The 19,035-nt window shown below is 46.0% G+C and overlaps 1 protein-coding gene across 5 annotated transcripts in view; it reads left to right on the top strand.

Annotated features, from left to right (window-relative positions):
• Csmd1 (CUB and Sushi multiple domains 1) overlaps window positions 1-19,035 on the top strand; it is a 1,515,607-nt gene that overhangs the window by 1,074,275 nt on the left and 422,297 nt on the right. For all 5 annotated transcript variants that reach the window (XM_087210084.1, XM_021248185.2, XM_021248184.2 and 2 more), the window contains one exon: window positions 11,595-11,719. In XM_087210084.1, coding sequence (XP_087066210.1) covers window positions 11,595-11,719 — 125 coding nt within the window. The remainder of the gene's footprint in view (window positions 1-11,594; window positions 11,720-19,035) is intronic.

The raw sequence follows: 19,035 nt of genomic DNA, 5'->3' as shown, positions 1-19,035 counted from the left end.
ATTGACTACAAATTGTGCCACCTTCTTTGTAGTAAAAGATGTACTCATTCATTTTTAATATTTTATGTAAAGTGAACAAGAGGCACAGGGGGTCATAAAGGCCATTGTCCTGAGCTGCAGAAGTGTACTCATTCATTTTTAAGAAAATATCTGACAAATACTCAGATCTTAGCAGTGATAGTCATTCTTCCAAATAAAGACATATTCAGTGGGGAGAAAGCAGCTATTTTGTCTCACAAATCAGACGATTCCATGTATAGCTTCCCCAAGGACATCCCTGAGGCCTCAGTGTGCACTGGAATGGCTCTGTGCGCGCACACATCAGGGTGTATTCAAAGGAAAGCCCATTCCTGCTTCATCAAGGGTATTCACAGCCCAGCCCAGTGCTCTGCCCAGCGGGAAGCTGCTGCAGGTTGAGCACCTGTCATTCCCAGCATCACCTGTGCACATTGGTAAAAGTGATACCACAGAAGACAAGGCAGGAGACACTGGAGATCAGGCCAGGCCTGCGTCCTTACAGCCCTCCGACCATGGCCTCTCCAGGGGCCAGAGGGCCACCCCTGAGCAGAGACCCGCCGGTGCACGAGCCAACTCCAGCAGCAGAAAGACCAGCTTGCAGAGGCCCAGGAGCCTGGGGACAGGAGAGGCGCTGCTCAGACGTCTGCTGCACTGCAACTCCGGCCTGTCCCTGGGTTGTCTGGATGCGTCCCTGCGACAGTGGAGCCCAGTGAGTCCACATGGACTCAGGCTGGTGAGCGCCACAGCCCTCGGGAGGACCCACTCGGGACCTGCCCCACACTGAAGAAGGTCGCTATCAAGTTTATGTTTCTCGCTAAGGGGGAGAGCTCTTAACTGCTTGCAGTGTTTCTAAGATTGTTTTTAATGAAACCCCATTCAATTCTTTCTAAATTCTTATAACAAAAACTAGTGACTAACAGAATCCACACTAATGACCGACATGGTCAAGATGAGTGCATAGACTCATTTGCATTTAGTACTGTAATTATATGTAATTCAGGGCTATTTTCTCTGAAAAGAACTCACTTTATTAAGTTGGTAAAATATTCCTCATCCCATTTTGTTTATATTGCTATTGTTTCCCAGAAATCTTCTTTCTCCCTGGGCAATCTAAAGATTAACTGCTGCATTGTCTGTAGAGTATTCAAAGTAAATGAAGTGTCCAGCATGAAGCTTCCTTATTCAAATTCAAACCAGTTTGAGGACGGGGTTCTGACTGTACCCTGCACTGTGGAGCACTGTCTAAAAGACACAGTAGATTCGCTAGGACTGAATATTTATGAGTAAGATTGATGAGAAGTCAGACACTGGCATGTGAAGGAGGAGGGGGAGTCAGTAGATGAAGCCTGATCTCCATCCGTTTCCTGTGTAGGTGAGAAGATGCAGCGAGTCCAGGGGGACACGATTACCCTCCCTTTTACAAACAGAGCTGCTAAAATGCAGTTCTGCCCTAGGAGGCTCCGTGTCTGGGCAGGTTTAGAGCTGAGTTCAGGACCATCTAACTCACGGGAAGCCCCGTGGACCTCCGTGCATTGCTCCAAGGACAATTGCAAGGACTCCTGTCTTCACACCACCCGCCCACGGGTGACCACTGGATGGATGGGCTGCTGGCTTGTGGATGTCACAAAGTGAGAGGCAGGAAGCACGTGAGCTCGGCCTCCAAGCCACACACCTTGGTGGAGGTGGCAGGTCTCCGCAGAGAGCCGTTTGGTTTAAATTGACCGTAAGACTGGGTGTCATGTTCTAACCAGCCGGGGTCCACACTGCTACAGGTTCTTTACATATGTCATTCCTAATCCTAAAATCTGTCTTTTACCCAGGGGTTCTGGCTCATGCCTTTAATCCTAGCACTATGGGAGGCTTCGACAGGCTTCGAGTTCAACTTGGGGAGCTTAGCAACTTAGCAAGATTCTGTCTCAAAATAATAACAATAATAATAATAATAAGGGCTGGGGAGGCAGCTCAGTGGGAAGGTCCTGAGTTCATACTAAAAAAGAAAAGAGAAAATCTATCCTTGAGAAGCACCTGCATCACCTCTAGTAGACGTGGAAGCAGGAGGAGCCCTTGCAAGTCTGAGGCCTGACTGTCCCTCTGCTCCCTGGACTTCTTCCTCTTTCTTTCTTGACCCCCTCTCCTGAGTCTCCAGGGGACGCCCCTGAGTGTCAGCCCGCTGCTCTGGCATCTCCTTCCTCTGCCTGACCACTGCACCCTCCTGCTCCTTCTGCCCTGCGTGCTCAGGCTCAGCTTGCACAGCTGTGGGTTTTGGTCCCTGCTCAGCAGCCCCTCCCAGGCCTGTTCTCCCCAGGCTTTCACCAGGAGCACGTGGAGCCCACTCCTGCAGAAACCGATGCACCACTCAGAAGGCAAGCGAGACCCCCTCCTCCAGGTGCTTCTGGACTGTTGGCTTTTTGGAAAGCAGAACGCGTCCGGCTGCCCCAGCCCTCAGCATGCCCACGCCGTGGCTGGGCCTGCAGCGGGGAATGCCTCTTCGCCTCACTGGACCCCTCTTCCTCCTGCGCTGGCAAAGCCCAGCCTGCTGGCACCCAGTGAGGGCAGCATGGGCAGTCTATCATGTCATGAAATCATGAGGTCCTGAAGGAAGAGGGATGGGCCTTATTGATTTTATTTCTCATCACTCTGCCGGGCTCAGGGCATGCACTTTTCCTATTGAATTGGATTAAACCCAAGCTAACAACTCTGTCCCTAGGGATACAGAATCATAGCCTCATTATTACACTCCAAAGCCAATTGAGTTCACCACCGCTGGTCAGAAAGTAGGTGAACAACTGTGTGGGAGACCTGAGCTACTGCCGGGCAGGAAGAGGCGCAGTCAGGACCCAAAGTCTAAAAGTTTAAACTCTGTCCTTGGCACGTACTGGAGCCAGTCCAGCTGAGGACGCTGTTCTCCTAGATCAGCACCTCTTTCCTCTCAATGCAATTTTTATTTTGTAAATACACTTTATGGTGATGTCCAGTGAAATTATTGATCATCAAAGCAAGGACAAGCCAGGACGCATGTGGGGATTGGTATGACCCAGAGGAAGTGAAACCGTCAGTGACCCACGTCCCTGGGCAGGCACTGCTGGATTTCAGCTTCTCCACTCAGTTATGTCCTTCTCGGAGCACACTGCCGATTTCGCTCATCCTTAGTTAAACATTGCTATGGTGGCTTTGTTCTTCACCGGGGCGGGGTGGTCCAATCCAGGGCAGCTGGGCTGCTGCTTCTGTTTGCATAAAGTTTGGAAGAACCATGGTGCACCACCCAGTGAATAAACCGGGAGCTCTCCTCCTTAAGCCCAAGTGCTTGCCCTCATTCCTTTGCCTGTGCCTGCTTTTTGGATGGTCCAATTGCTTTTCCTGCTTTGTGTCTTTCTAAATGTGCTATGCTGGATGATTCTATCAAAATGCTGCACAGATGCTGACACCGAGGCCCTGTGTCCCCTGCTGCGCTGCCCCTGCACTTTGCTTTATTCTCTCAGCACTGCTTGGTCCCGGGATGCGGTGACATCTTCAGTCTTGGAGAGCAGTGCTGACCGTGTCCTCCCACCATGACCCTGGGCTCCCCCTCCTACGGGTGCTGCTGAGGGTCAATCTAGGCCTCGTTACCTGACAGCAAGCCTCACTCCCCATCCTCATGGCTGCTGAGCTCTCCATGAGCTTCCTAGCAGTAGGCACCCCCAGAATGCCATGCCCTGTCCACTAATGATCTCACTGCACTTGGCACGGAACAGGTTCATTCCCAACTCTGCCTCACAGAGTGTGAGTTCCATGAGGACAGGGCTTTGTTCTGTTCGTTATCACATCTCTAATGCTGAGCACAGTGTCTCGCTCAAAGCAAGGATTTAGTAATTAATTGTCAAGTAATCTGTTTTTACTTTTCTTTAGAAAAATCATTTACATTATGTAAGGCAATGATAACTGTTGAGTAGATATGCAGAATTTGGATATATACACAAGTAAATTTTCAGAAAGACACTCAAATAAGAAGGCTACTGTCTCTTCATTCCATTCCAGTATTAGGCTCTGAGGCCCTATTATTTGCTAGATCATATATGCACATCATTGCTCATCTTAATAATAAGAAGAAAATATGTGTGCCATTATTATTTTTCTTAAGACATTATTGTCCATTGATATGGCTTGTGTTTAGATGTCCCCCAAGCCTCATGGAACTTTCTCTTTCAGAGGTAGTCGAGTCTGGAGTGTGTGATGCTGGGTTAAGGGCGTGTGGTTGCTAAACCACTACACATGAGCAATTAGTTTGGCACTGCCCTCATCCTGGTAGTCTGAATAAGATAACAGGGGCAGAAAGACGCTGTTAAACCCCTTGTTGCCTTTGTTACTTTGTGCGCCCTGTTGTTTCTGCTATGCAAAGCATGTTTGCCATCCCTGGCTTGGAGCCAGCTGACTATGGACTGAAGCCTCTAGGAACTGTAATCCAAATAAACTGTCTCCCCTTTAACTTTGGGTGTCAGGTATTTCCTCTCAGCAACAAGAGAAAAGTAACTAACACACCCATCAATTAAAAACAATCAACTCATTAGTAAAATACGTTTCTAAAGGTTAAAAGCCCATATTTGAGGTTTTAGTGATCAAAATTTGATAAATTTAATAGAAGCCACAGAAACTTTAAGAACACATGCTGGGCTTCTGGTGGAGAAGTTTCCAGCTCCTCGTCCTGTGATCCCTTCCCACTTGGGTTAAACACAAGTTGCAGAAGTGCTGGTTGGTTCTCAAAAGCCAGCCATTGCCCTTGTTCTGAAGTCAGCTCTGTGCCAGGTTCCCTCTCTCCTCTGATGCACTTGTGGAAAATCAGAGAGGTGCAAGAGGGCCCAGCAGGACCAGCACCTCTCACAGGTCTGCGGTCTAATGAGCAGGGCGTACAGGAGGAGCAGGCTGTGGACTCCCCACTCTTGAATCCGGAGCACTGGCCCGGCTGACATAAAGGAACCTGTCTTCAGAAGTGGAGGAGAAAATCGAGGCCATGACGGATTTCTACAGTGTTACCTAAGGCAGGCATGGAGGTCCCCAAAGGCTCCCGCCGCTGAGGAGCTTAACTGGGCTAGGAGATGTTTGCTGGTGTGCCCTTTCAAACAGCGTCAGCAGGATCTGTAAGAATTGTTTGAAGAAACCCCTCTGCCTGTGTCTTCTCGTTCACACTATTCGAAACCATTATGTCCCTTTGCGAAGGACACACAGCCCATGATGTTTCAGATGTGATTTATCTTGCTAAAGCTGCTTCCAAGAAAGAATCCTCTGAGAAGAGGTCTTTGATTTCTTTTGTTAGGTTGGTTCCTAGGTATTTCAGTTTTTTGGGTGCTATAGTGAAAGGAATTGTTTGCCCTATGTCTCTCTCAGTGAGTCTGTTGTTCGTGTAGAGGAAAGCTATTGATTTTTGTGTGTTGACCTTGTATCCAGCTGCTCTACTGAATTTGGCTGTTAAGTCTACAAGACTTTTGGTGGAGTTCTTGGGGTCTTCTATATATAGTATGAAGTCATCTGCAAATAATGACAATTTGACTTCTTCATTTCCTAACTTTATTCCTTTTATTTCTTTCTCTTGTCTAATTGCCGTGGCTAATGTTCCCTAAACTATATTGAACAGGAGTGGTGATAGTGGACATCCTTGTCTTGTTCCTGATTTTATTGCTGTTGGTTTTTCATAGATGGCCTTTATCAGATTAAGGTAGAGACCAGACCACCTATTCCAATTTCTTGAAGGGTTTTTATCATAAATATGTGTTAGATTTTGTCAAATGCTTTTTCTGCATCTATTTAGATGATCATATGGTTTTTGTCCTTGGCTCTATTGATATAGTGTATTGCATTTATTGATTTGCATATGTTGAACCATCCCTGCATCCCTGGGATGAATCCCACTTGGTCAGGGTGTATGATCTTCTTGATGATCTTCTGCATTCTGTTTGCCAGTATCTTATTAAGGATTTTTGCATCTATGTTCATTAGTGAGATTGACCTACAGGTCCCTTTTTTGGGTGGGTCTTTCTCTGCTTTGGGGATCAAGGTGATGCTTGCTTCCAGGAATGAATTGGGGAGTATTGCTTCCCTTTCAATTTTATTGAAGAGTTTAAACAGTAGTGGCAGTAGTTCTTCTCTCTGAAAACTATAGCACTCTGAAAAGAAAAATCAAAGATGATATCAGAAAATGGAAAGACATCCCTTGCTCCTGGATAGGAAGAATCAACATAGTGAAAATGGTCATACTTCTAAAACTGCTATATAGATTCAATGCAATCCCAATTGAAATCTCAGCAGCATACTTCACAGACCTCGAGAAAACAATCCAAAAATTCATTTGGAACAGGAAGAGACCCAGAATAGCAAAAGCAATTCTAGGTAACAGAGACATGGCAGGGGGTGTACAACTCCCACCTTGAAACTATACTACAAAGATACTGTGATAAAACAGCATGGTACTGGCAAAGAAACAGACCTGAGGACCAGTGGAACAGATTAGAAGATGCAGAAACAACGCCAGACACACTCAGCCATCTCATCTTCAACAAAGGAGCCAACCACCCTCACTGGAGGAAAGATAGCCTCTTTGCTAAATGGTGCTGGAAAAATTGGGTTTCAACTTGCCAAAGATTAAAACTAGACCTGTATCTCTCACCATGCACTAAACTAAAATCAAAATGGATTAAAGATCTAAATATTAAAACAGAAATGCTGAACCAGCTGGAACAGAGGATGGGAAGAACTCTTGAAGACACTGGTGTAGGAAAAGGTTTTATGAACAAAACTTCAGTTGCCTGTGAACTAGCACAAACAGTCAACAAGTGGGATCTCTTCTTATTAAAAAGCTTCTGCACAGCAAGAGAAACCACCAGCAGTGTGAAGAGACAACCCACAGTGTGGGAAAAAGTTTTCACCAGCTCTTCCTCAGACAAAGGTCTAGTATCTAGAATCTATAAAGAACTTAAAAAAATCAGACCTCCCAGATTTAAAGACCCAATCGAAAAAAATGGGCATCTGAAATGAACAGATATTTCTCAGACAAAGAAGTAGAAATAGCAAATAAACCTATGAAAAAGTGTTCAACATCACTGGTCATTTGAGAGATGCGGATGAAAACAATGCTGAGATTCCACCTCACTCCAGAAAGAATGGCTGCTATCAAGAAATCAACCAATAAGAAATGCTGGCGGGGCTGTGGGGAAAGAGGAACCCTGCTCCACTGCTGGTGGGAGTGTAGACTGGTGCAACCACTGTGGAAGTCAGTATGGAGATGCCTCAAAGAACTAGGACTGGAAGTCCCATTTGATTCCACTATTCCACTGCTGGGGATCTTCCCCAAAGAATTCAGAGAATCATACCACAGTGATATATGTGCACCCATGTTCATAGCAGCACAATTTGTAATAGCCAAAACTTAGAAGCAGCCCAATTGCCCATCAACTGAGACTGGATAAGGAAACTGTGGTGGGGTTTTTTTTATATGGAGTACTACTCAGCCATAAAAAATGAGAAATTAGAGACATTTATAGCTAAATGAATGCACATTAAGTCAGTACTCTTAAGTGAAATAAATAGGACACATATGTGTAAATACTGAATAGTTTCTCTAGTGTGAGAGGCTGAAAGTGTAAATAAGGACTAAAAGGTATAACAGATAATGTGAAATAGGAAGAAAAGGGGCAAAGGGGAAGGGGAAGTGGGAGGGGTAGGGGAAAGGAAAGAAGGGAATGGAATCAATATGAGAAAATGAAAAATCAGAAACAAAGTCTCTGTAAATAGGGAGGGATGGAGGAGTTGAAGGGAGGGCAGGGGAAGGGGAAAATAAGAACCAACATACGTCATACAAAGGTACAAATTCCCAATGTTGAATAGCAGTTCTTTTCATCAAAATAAAATATCCACTTAAGTAATGTTCTGGGAAAATAGATCACTGATATTTAAGCACATATTAATTTGTCAAAGTGCAAAACAGGGTTGATGAATGAATTCACTTTTTATCATAATCATCCAAAATGGTGCTTTGGAAGTGAATAGTATGATCTTAAAAATTCAACATATATGTTGATCACTCCTAATAAGATGATAATACCCTTCACAAAACAGGTTTTGTATCTATTTTTCTTGATGTATAGTTGTAGAGACAGATATAATTCACTGAAATCTAAGATGTATGAAGTTTTGTGTATTGTTCTTTTCTTTCCTTTATTCCTATATATTTTTATGTTCATTTCTTATATAGTGATATTGTATTGTTTCAAACATATCTGGACATAATTTATTCAACCATAGTCCTACTGGACATTTTTATGGCTTCCAAATTCATCACAAACAGGATTTTTCTATATCATGTTGGAGGATTGCTCTATAGTGCCAGAAATCACATTGATTAGTCACAGTGTTAATAGTATCTCCTTTTAAATTGATGAGAATTGGATATATTTATTATCTAGGCACATATCTTGAGATGTGCATACCCTGTAGAGAGGTTAAATCATATTTATCACCTTATATACGTCTTGCATGTTTAGTGCGATGAGAACATCGGAAGCCCGTGCCAGCAGTGTTCAGTAAGGAGTGTGTCGCTGCTAAGCACAGTTACTGTGCTGTGGCTGAGGTCCCCTGAGCTCACTCCTCCGAGTGGGAGTGGGACTTGGTGTCCTTGGGCGGGGGTTTTCCCAGTCCTTCTCCCCCTCCAGCCACTGCTAATCGCTGTTCTACTCTACTTCATTGAGTTCTACTTGTAGAGATATGCTGCACATGAGTGAGATCGTGTGGTATAAGTCTCCCTGTCCACTGCTTATGGTGTTTAACATAATCTACTCTGGGTTCATCCATGCTGTTGGAAATTATAGGACTTTCCTTTATTTCTTAATGCTGAATACTCTTTTATTTTATGTGCATGCTTCATTTTCCTCATCCATTTATCCCTTGGTGGACGTGTGGCTTTATTCTCTATCTTGTGTATTATTTGTGATGCTGTAAGGAACTGGGGACACAGATATCATTCTGACACGCTGCTTCCATTGCCTTTGAATATACACCCATGGTGGGGATGCTGAATCACAGGGCAGCTCTGTATTTTACTTTTTAAGCCTCCATACAGTTTTCCATAACAGCTGTACTAATTTATATTTCCACCAACAGTGCCCAAGGGTTCCCTTTTCTCCACATCTTTGCCAACCCCTTATGTTTTATTCTTTACAAAATAGCCATCCTAGGATCTGTGATGTTATCCTTTGAGGCTTTGATTTGTATTTCCCTGATGTTTAGTGGCAGTGAGGTCCTTGTTATGCACCTGTTGTCTGTTTCTATGTCTTCTTTTCAGAAATGTCTACTTAGGCCCTTTGGCCATTTTTAAAGAGGATTATTTGTGCATTTCCTTTTCAGTTAATTGGGCTTCTGCTATATTTTTGGATATTAACTTCTTATCAGATACATGGATCACAAATGCTTTCTCCCACCCTGCGGGCTTTCTCTTCACTCTGTGGACATGTCCTTTGCTTTGCCTAAGATTCGGAGTCTGATGGCGTCTCATTTGTCTGTTTTGGCTCTCCTTGCCTGAGCATTTGAAGCTTCAGGTTCATGATTGCTTTTATTGAAAATACAAATACAACTCAGAGAGAACACCCACAGGGTCACTGTGTGCGTGAAAGGCCTGGGTGAGAGAGTGGAGGTCATGTTGGAGCAGAGTGCCCCTGGAGCTAAGGAGCCACTTGAAGTTGTGGTTGAAATCCAGTGACTGCAGAGTGGGAGCAGTAGCCCTGTTCCTTTCCTTCCTGTTTGATCACCCTTGAAATAGCACGTTAGACACCAGCACCCTAGGGTCAGAGGCCCGCGCGCAGTGCTGATCTACTCAGGCCCTCTCTACCCCACTTCTTATCATATCGCTTGTTCGATTTCCTTTGCAGCATGCAAGACAATTTCATTTTCTTCATATTTACTTATTCTTTCCTTCCTTAAATATCACATTATCTCTATGAGGCTGGGCTTTGATTTTCTTATTCGTATCTGCACCATTACTGCCTAAAGCAGGGTGTGGCAGTCTAGATGTTCCATGAAAATGCCCTAAAATGATGATGAAAAATGTAGAAACTGAGGTTTAAATGAATAGAGAGATACAGAAACTGGGGCTTGAAGAAAGAACACATGGATATCAGAGTTGCTTTCAAACCCATATTCTTAATTTGCCTCATTTTTTCAGTGTGGTCCAGATGCTTAAACACAGACCAATGATCATGGATTATGTCACGCTACATCTACAAATTAAAACTGTCTTAAATAACTGCAGTGACTGATAATGCAACTGAGAATTATGCTTGTATTTTTGTGTTTGTGCTTTTTGCCTGAAGAGTACATTTTTTTTTCTAGAAAAGTGCATAGCAGGTACCTATACTGCAGTTTTCTCAAAATTATTTTCATGTAACTCAAGTTCCTCATGGATCTTGTTGAAAAATAGGCTTCCTAGCCAGGTATATCTGGGCAATTGCTCGTGCTCTACATTCTCTTACTTAGGCAAATCAATTTTTGTGTTAAATTTTAGCTGAGGATTCCTTCAGCTAAAACTAAAAGGAATTTTAGTTTTGTTTAACCTGGAATTTCCCTAATCGATTTGACCTGAGGACTTTCACACTTCCATGAGCACCCGAGAAAGATGAGTGCCACTCCTGTGGGGCACTGCCACTGCAGTCCCTGGAAGTCTCCCCTGGCATTGCTTGGGAGGACGTTTTTCCAGTCAGCAGGATGGAGGCATCTGCTTGTCCTCCTTTGATCTTCGATCCATTGTTTGCCTAGTCCATCTGCATGGAGATCTTCACATTCTTTCGCCAGCAAGCGACTCCTCTTGCTTCCTCAGCAGCCACCCTGGGCTTTGTCAGATGGAAACACAAGCAGAATTCCTTCTAGTAAGAATGGGCTTGTTAGAGAGTGAAGCGTCCCTGCGTCCCCTCAGTGCCAGCCGTCAGGCTCTGGGGAAGCCCTGCAGTGTACGGACCTGACGACGTCTCTCGCACGGCTGCACAGGCCCGTCCCACATGCACTCTGTTGTGAATGGGTACAACCTTAAAGCTTTGTGTTTGCAGATCAGCTCTGGGGCCGGGCAGTTCTTCATCTACTTCTGGGTTGGATGGATTGCCGTTTCCTAAAACAAATGACTCTTTTCCTATTGCATGTATGTTTGAACTATGTCTCCGGCCTGCTTTTGAACTTGATAAATGTTTGTGAAGGCCTGTACATACTTACGAGGCATTTCCTTAGGCGGGACTTTTTCCATCCCTGCTTTTGAAAGATATTTATCCCAGTGGCATCATGACCAGCTTAGTTTTGTTTTCGGGGCCCAGAGTTCCTTCCTGCACATTGGCTCTTGTAAGCCGAAGTGCGCGTCAAGGCTGCCTTTGCCCTCTTGTCTTCTCTGTTTCCAAGATGCCAAGGCCAGGTTGTGTGTTCCCTCCCTTCCCAGCCTCACCCAGTCCCTCCTGACTCCCTGCAGCACCACCTGGGGCTGTCTCCCTGAGGACTCCACCGAAGCCCCTCTTCAGCTCCTTCCTAGCAGGGCTTCTGTGAGTAATTCTACCTGTCCTGTCTGCTTCTTCGATGCCTAGGGTTGGTGCGAGTGTGCAGTTCTCCTGCGAGGACAACTACGTGCTCCAGGGCTCCAAGGCCATCACGTGCCAGAGAGTGACAGAGACGCTAGCAGCGTGGAGCGACCACCGGCCCATCTGCCGTGGTAAGGCGCCTGCTCAGTGAGGCCCCGCCCTCTGGGTGGTCGTCTCTTTCTGAATATTTGGTGAGGTTTAAATGCAAAGCTCGGTCTGTAGATGGAGAAGACCACGGTGGAAAGGATGTGGTTAGAAAAGAAATATTTTCTCGAGGTGTGTGAGGAGGCAAACACCTTCCCTTCCACGGTGCTAGCGTTCTCACATTTCCGCAAAGACGCAAGCAACATACACAGCACACTCATGCAGCACTGCTCAGGGTCCCCTGGGCCCTCTGTACACAGGATGCACATGGATGCATAACCAGGTCCCCTGGGGAGTTTTATGTGCCTGCCTTCGAGTCTAAAAACTCTCATTTGCAGTGAGGTTGAATTCTTGGGATTTCATTTTATGGGCGATAAAGGATTTTCTTAGCACGACCCTAAAGTGTCCTTTTATGGATAACTATCTTAAATAATCCATGACATCAGTGATGGAGCAAAGTCTTTGTCACCATCATCAATGTCTTCAAAGCAAACAAACAAAATTGAACTATTAATTTGTGACTTCCACACAGTATATTAATTCTACCAGAATTTTACAAATCATGCTGAAAACAGCAGACAATTGTTTTGACTGCTTCCCTGTGGGAAATATTAAGAAATTTAAGAGAACACTAGGGCTTGGTTTTTGCAGTTCATTAAAAAATTTGTGCAAACTGGTATTTTCAAGGAGAAAAAAAAGCGCTAAGGTAAAGTTTCAGAGCTGACACTATGATCCCTTCCAGTGGCTTTCTTAGAACAAATAGTTGTAAGATCTGCGGCGTAAGTTACAACCCCAGAAATGGAATGGTTTTCAGGGCTATTTCTGACTGCATCACAGTTCCTGTGCACTACAGCCCTTCCTGAGCCCCAGGGCCGGGGCAGGGGAGCTGGCACCCTAAGGCCAGGGAGGGCCCCAGAGAGCAGGCCCTGCTCTGCAGAGTCCTCAGGGCGGGGCCTCTCTGCCCTTGTCCTTAGAGGTCCTCATGCATTTTCTAACCCCAACCTGAATCATTGCACTTTCAGCTTCCCTCCAAGTCCTGGGGATCCCCCAACCTCCCCATTATAGAGCAGCACAGGTCATTGGTACTGTATCCTCTACCAAAGAACAATTCTTTATTCTTTCGTTATCTCCTATAAACTAAAAATATACTTCGTTTTTGAAAAGTCCAAATTATGCAAGTAGCAAACATGCATTTCTGCAAGTCTATTGCCCTGGGCCTGGTGACTGAGGTAAGGCAAGAAGACATTTGTGCACCTGCAACTCTCATTCTGGACCCACAGCGTTCCCTCCCTCGGCCCTGGTGGCTGAGGGCTCTCCAAGCTCAGAGCCTGAACTGGAGAGTGGGCTGAAGGGCAGAGGTTTCCCCAGACCCCACCACTTACTCTGCTAGAATTCCAACAGGAGGCTTTTTCCTTTCAGTGTCAATGTCTTGTCACATGGGTACATAATCACATAAACTCTCCATATCTGTGGAGGACAGTGTGCCACTTCAATACATGTATGCACTCTTTAAGGCTAAAATTAGATTATATGTGTCTGTGTCCTCAAACTTTTATCATTTTTTATGGTGAAAATATTCAAAACCATCCATCAACAGATGAATGGATAAAGAAAATGTGGCATAGTGGACCCTTGACTTACGAACTCAGTTCATTCCCGAGGGCTGGCTATAACAGAAGTTGGTCAGTTGCCTTCAGAGTCTCTCTCCTCTCTAATTGTAGGGCACACTTTCTTCCAGGCAGATCTCAGTGTCCTCAGAGAGACCTTGGCCGAGGATTTCTCAACGAACCCCACACAGGAAGGGGTTCCTTCCACCACGTTTTAAGGGTCAAATCTGTCTGAGACCATCTGGAAGCACAAGCGGCCAGCATTCAGGTCTTAACTCAAGACTTTGGTCATAAGTTAAAGCTAAAATTCTGGTCATAACCCAAGTTGATCGTGTCAGGGTAGTCGTAACTCGAGGGCCCATTGTGTTATATATAACAGAGCACTACTCTGCCATAAAGAAGGATAAACATCCTTCTAGTTCTTCAGTCCACAGTAAATTATCATTACCTGTGGTCATCTTTGCACAGTAGCAGAGCAGAGCGTATTTCTCCCAGTCCACTTAGGGCCTGTGGACCAACCTTCCCCACCTCTTACCACTACTTCGCCTGCTCAGGTGACAGCATTTTATTATCAACTTTTGAAAAACAAGTTTATATTCATACATACAAGTGAGGTCCTGCAGTGCTGGTCTTTCTGTGGCTGGCTGCGTCACTTAGCGTAAATATCTCCAGGCCCACCCATGCTGCTGGGAGTGACAAGGGTTTCCTTCTCCTTCACTCCTCATTGGTATTTCATTTTCCCTGTCCCTTTGCCAGGGCCTGGACCCTGTGCTTGTCTCCATTTCCTGGCTGTGGTGAGCAGCCTGGGTGTCTTGTGGCCTCTCAGACTTCACTTCCTGGGGAGCTGTGCTCAGGAGTGAGATAACTGGATGCAGTCCTGATGTGGGGCTCTGGGGAGCTCCCCGTGCTCTCTGCAGCGGCTTCCCCTTAAGCCCACAGCAGTGCCTGCACGCCCCCTTTTCTCCGCATGCACAGAGGAACCTTGGACTGGGCAGTGCACACAGCTCTGACCCGGGTAGAAGGCAGAGATGGCTCGGGCTTGGCCTTCTCCTGTGCCTCAGTGGGCGCTTCCTGCAGAGGCGCTGGGGGCCCCGGGTCACCCTCCAGCTGCTCCTCCACCTGCACAGTTGCTTATAGCTTCCTGGCACGGTGACCTTCGCTCACTGGAGATGACCCTGAGACATTTCCCAGAGGACGCCATACACCCAGGAGCTCTGGCAGGCAAGAGCCACACCCACCAGCATTTGTGAGATTATCCTTCTTTTTAAAGCCAAGCCAGGCCACGTTGTTCTCCGTCCATTCTAATGTCTGATGTTTAGCTCCATGGATGTACCACACGCAGTTCAAACCCCATGCAATACGACAACTAAGTTGAAATACAGTTATAATTTTTCGATTCAGCTGTCACGTACAGCTCCTTTTTGATCAGTTTCCGTTACCAGAATGTGACTCCTAAGGGGAGCATGATGTTGCAGCATTCGATCCCCCGGTTCTGGTTCGGGTTCGGTTGCGAGGCAGGCGGAGCGCAGCGCGCCTTGGCCTGGTAGGCGTGCAGTGTGCAGCACTCTGCCCTCCGAGGCCCATGGACGTCCTCTTCCAACGGCACGGCCCCCAGCCTGGCAGCGACGCTGGACTTGGACTGGCTGAGATGGCCTGAGTTAAATCCTCCTTTCTGGCAAAGATCCTTCGTGCGACTGAGCCTGCGACTTCACGATCCTTACGCTTTCCTGGAGAGCAGAGCGGGGTCCACGCGCCCAGCCTTCCTCAGGATGACGGCCGGCCGCACCCCAGTGTCAGTCATCTGGGCCACGGGGAGACCGGAGAATCTTCAAGATCACTTACTTCCATGGTTTATTTTTCATTGATTCCTTCCCTCGATTTCTCTCTCCTCTCCCGTCCTCTTTGTCCTAACCTCCTTCTCCTTCTCCTTTCTCTCTCTCTCTCTCTCTCTCTCTCTCTCTCTCTCTCTCTCTCTCTCTCTGTCTCTCAGTTGTAACTCTCCCCATGGGGCCTGGACACCTGCTCAGCTCTGTCTCACTCTTTGACCCTGCTCCCTCTGTCCCGGGTCCTGCCCAGACCTGGTCCTGAGGTCTTGGACCTGGCTGCTTCCTGCCAGGCTAAACACGGGCCTCATGCAGCTGTCAAACGCTGAACCTCAGCTTTGAAAAGCAGCAAGAGGCAAATTCAGTTTCAACAAAATTTTGTTTAAACCACATATCCAAAATATTATCATTGAAAACACACTGCCAGTGTAAGCATCCCTATGAGTGTTTCACGTTCTCTCCCTTTCCTCTTCCTCCTCCTCCTCCTTCTCCCATCATTCTGCTGCTTCTTTCTCCTCTCCCCACCCCACTGAGGATGGAGCCCAGGCTTCACCCTGACCTGAGCTCATGCTCAGCCCTTGTTCATCTCCTTACTTCTCTGGAAGACAGAGGTGAAAAGTTGCTTCTGTTGTAATCCTCCGGCCTCAGCCTCCCTGTGCACCACCCCACCTGGCTCCCCTTGGCCTTTCACAGTGTGGTCCTGGAATCCAAAGTGCACATCACACTGCGAGCGCCTCTCCTCTCTGAGCAGCCACGCCCGCCCCTTGAGCTCTGCAGCCTCTGAAGAGCCCCTGCCGCAGGCAAACTCCAGCCTGGCTTCCTCAGTGTGGAGCCCCCAGCCCCTGTGCACTGGGCAGTGAGGTCAGCAGCTCCAAGAGGGGCGCCCTGGGCCGGCGGCCACCCACAGGAGCAGGCACCCTCTCAGCGTCCAGAGCCCTTTGGGGGCAACTTGTGTGGCCCTGAGTGATGTGACCCCATCGCCACACTGGCCCAGTGTCGTCCACTAGGGAAGAGTAAAAGAGGTTTTCACCAGCAGAGCTTTTACTAGCAGCTGCTTCCAGAGCAGATCACGTTGGACGCCTACAGGGATAGGAAAATGGATACCACGGAATTTAATGTTGTAAGCACTGCTCAAAATGGACTGCAGGCTCTCGCCCGGCTCTCAGTAGGCTCCATGTAGCAAGAGCTTTTCCCACTGTGCTGTACGAATGAGTGGTGTGTAACCAGACGGCGTCAGAGCTTTGGTTCCCCGCATCACTGTTGACCATCGCATGAGCTTTACAAAGATCATTTCAGCCCGGTTTCCAGAGGCAGGGAGATGCTTGCTGCTCTTCTGAGCTCTGAGCTCACCATGACCTCCCACATCGCAGATCCACGGCTCCAGCCAGGCCTGACGCCCAAGGTTCCAGTCTAGGCAGAAGGTCTCCAAGGCCTGAGTGCCACCCAGCCTTCTCCACCCAAGGGCCAGCTCGGAGGAGGCCGACCTTCGCAGTGACTCCACAGCCTCCTGCCTGCAAGCTGTGTGGCCAGCCGGGGCTTCCATTAGCTAATGAGCTGCGCTGCCAGGACATTTACCTTTCTTCTTGTTACCACCTGAGGAATGTTGTCATAGCTCCCTAATTACACAAGTGATTTCATCAGAAATTATGCTTACTTCATTTAGGAATATGAAAACAGCTATTACGACGCTTCCCCAAGTCGAAAATTATGAGCTGTTTAAAAGTGTGTAAGTATCTTTAACCGGCAGAAGATAGTCAAAATAATCAAACAAGAAGAAACACAGAGGGTATCTTTCTGTGTCTTAGAGTGTGGAAGCTGGCATTTCATCAGTATTTAGAGGGGATTTATGTTGAGAACGCTCCTTCATGCTAATGTGCTTCCACCGGGTGTTCATACTTCCAGTTGCTCTCCGAGGGAAAAGGGCACAGGAGTGAAGTGAAGTATGGTTTGCAACTGTAACCATACTTACATAAAAGCTAATTGGAGCCTGCAAGGGTCACGGAGTGAAGTTATTATTACTTTAGAATTCTAGGTTAGCTAAGTGAAGAATTACACTGAACTTATTAACTTGTCATGTACTGAGACCCATTAAAGCCTTTAAATTTCTACTCCGGTTTTCATGCCAAAATGATCTTTAAAATAGTGAAGAAGAGATTATTTGCATCTGAAAGATGATCCATTCTCCTAGATTACCGGTCCAGTGTCAAATAATTCTTAAATTATAGCTTATAAACTGATTATTTGGCTAGGTAGCTACTATTTCAGAAGTTTAAAGAAACATACACACAAGCCAAGCATAGTAGGGGATGCCTGTAATCCCATCACTATGGTAGGCTGAGGCAGAAGGATCTCAATTCAAGACCAGCCTGGCCAACTTAGTGATTTAGCTATATTCTCTATCAAAATAAAAAGCAAAACTTGGGACTGGGGATGTAGCTCATTGAGAAAGTCCTATTCAGTTCCCAGTACTGCAAAACCCACACACATGTGCACACACACACACAATTATCAATTTTTGAATTCCAGTAACTTTGGAAAAATATTGATTATTGTTTCCAGATTCTTATGCCTTATCCCTTTTATCTTTAAGGTCACTTGGGAGCAGATATTTCCTCCATATTACTTTTTGCCATTATTGGCATTAATAATTTTCCTATAAGAAGTACACTATTTGGTACACTATTAATTTACTTGAAATAAAGCTTCACATGTCCAGATACCCTATTAATTTAAATTCGCTTGATTAAGATATTCCTGCCCTTAACTGGTCTGAATAATTGAATGGTTCCTAGAACAAAAACGATTTCCTGGAACTGAACTTGAATAAACAAATAATTTTTTCATATTAAATGAGATAAATCATGTGAAAGAAATGTATTTTGTACTTAATACATATTCATTCATTAAATGGAGAAATGGCATATGTTGGCATTGAAAACTGATTTATTATCTCCTCCCTGTCCACTTTCCCCTTTAATGTGTTATATTTTCACCTTATCACTTTGCAAGTTCTAGCTTTAGTTGAAAATGTATATCTCTAAGAGAAATTTGAGTTTACAAGCTTAGAGCTCTGTCCAAAGAGTGACATCAATTATGCATTAGGTCATGGTTCTTATCTGAGCATGTAATTGGATGCCACTCCCAATAGAGGAGTCGCCATATCTCGAGGCCAGGGCTGTGGCCCGAGTAGAGAGTGACATTCAGCTGCAGTGCAGATGTGGGCACATTTGCTCTTCAGTGATGGGTGTGTGAAGAGCTAGAGCAGAGACTTCCTTGGCTCCAGTGCCTTGCGATACTGGTATTGCTTAAAGGAATGCTTTCGGGACCCTTTGGAGACCTCTTTAGAACAGGGGCAACTGGAAAGGAAGAGTTTTCCCTCCTCCAAGGACCCCAAACAGTTGCATTCCCATGAGAGCAGGGATCTCCAGCTGTGCCCCTCCCCGAGGACCACACAGCTCCCTCCACTTGTAGACTGACACTGGCCGAGTCCGTGTGCAGGGAGAGGGGTCCTTGCGTGGCCGAGCCTGTAAGGATGGAGATGATGTAGATGGAGAAGGGCAGGACCTTAGTTGGACTGTTCAGCTGCTCCCTAAAAAGGAGAATTAGCGTGAAGTAGGAACGGGAGGATCAGGATCGTGTGACGTAGGTTGCTACCCCTACTCAAGAGGCACAGCAGGTATTTATTGAGGAAACTACTGAATGTCAGGAATTGTTCCCATTGTCAAGTGATAAAAATGAGCAAAATAGACCAAAACCTCTGCCCTGAACATGTCCACCAATTTCATTTCAGATAGTTGATACCTTGCTGAAAAACGCATGTTCAAATAGAATTATAATATTATATTATAATTATTATATTATAATTGCCAGTGC

Source organism: Heterocephalus glaber, unplaced genomic scaffold, assembly GCF_053883595.1.
Source record: "Heterocephalus glaber isolate CG9 unplaced genomic scaffold, H.glaber_assembly_v1.0 deba00001104, whole genome shotgun sequence".
Classification (NCBI taxonomy): Eukaryota; Metazoa; Chordata; class Mammalia; order Rodentia; family Bathyergidae; genus Heterocephalus; species Heterocephalus glaber.
Note: the sequence above shows the minus strand (reverse complement) of the source record. Positions and strands in the feature narration are given on the sequence as shown.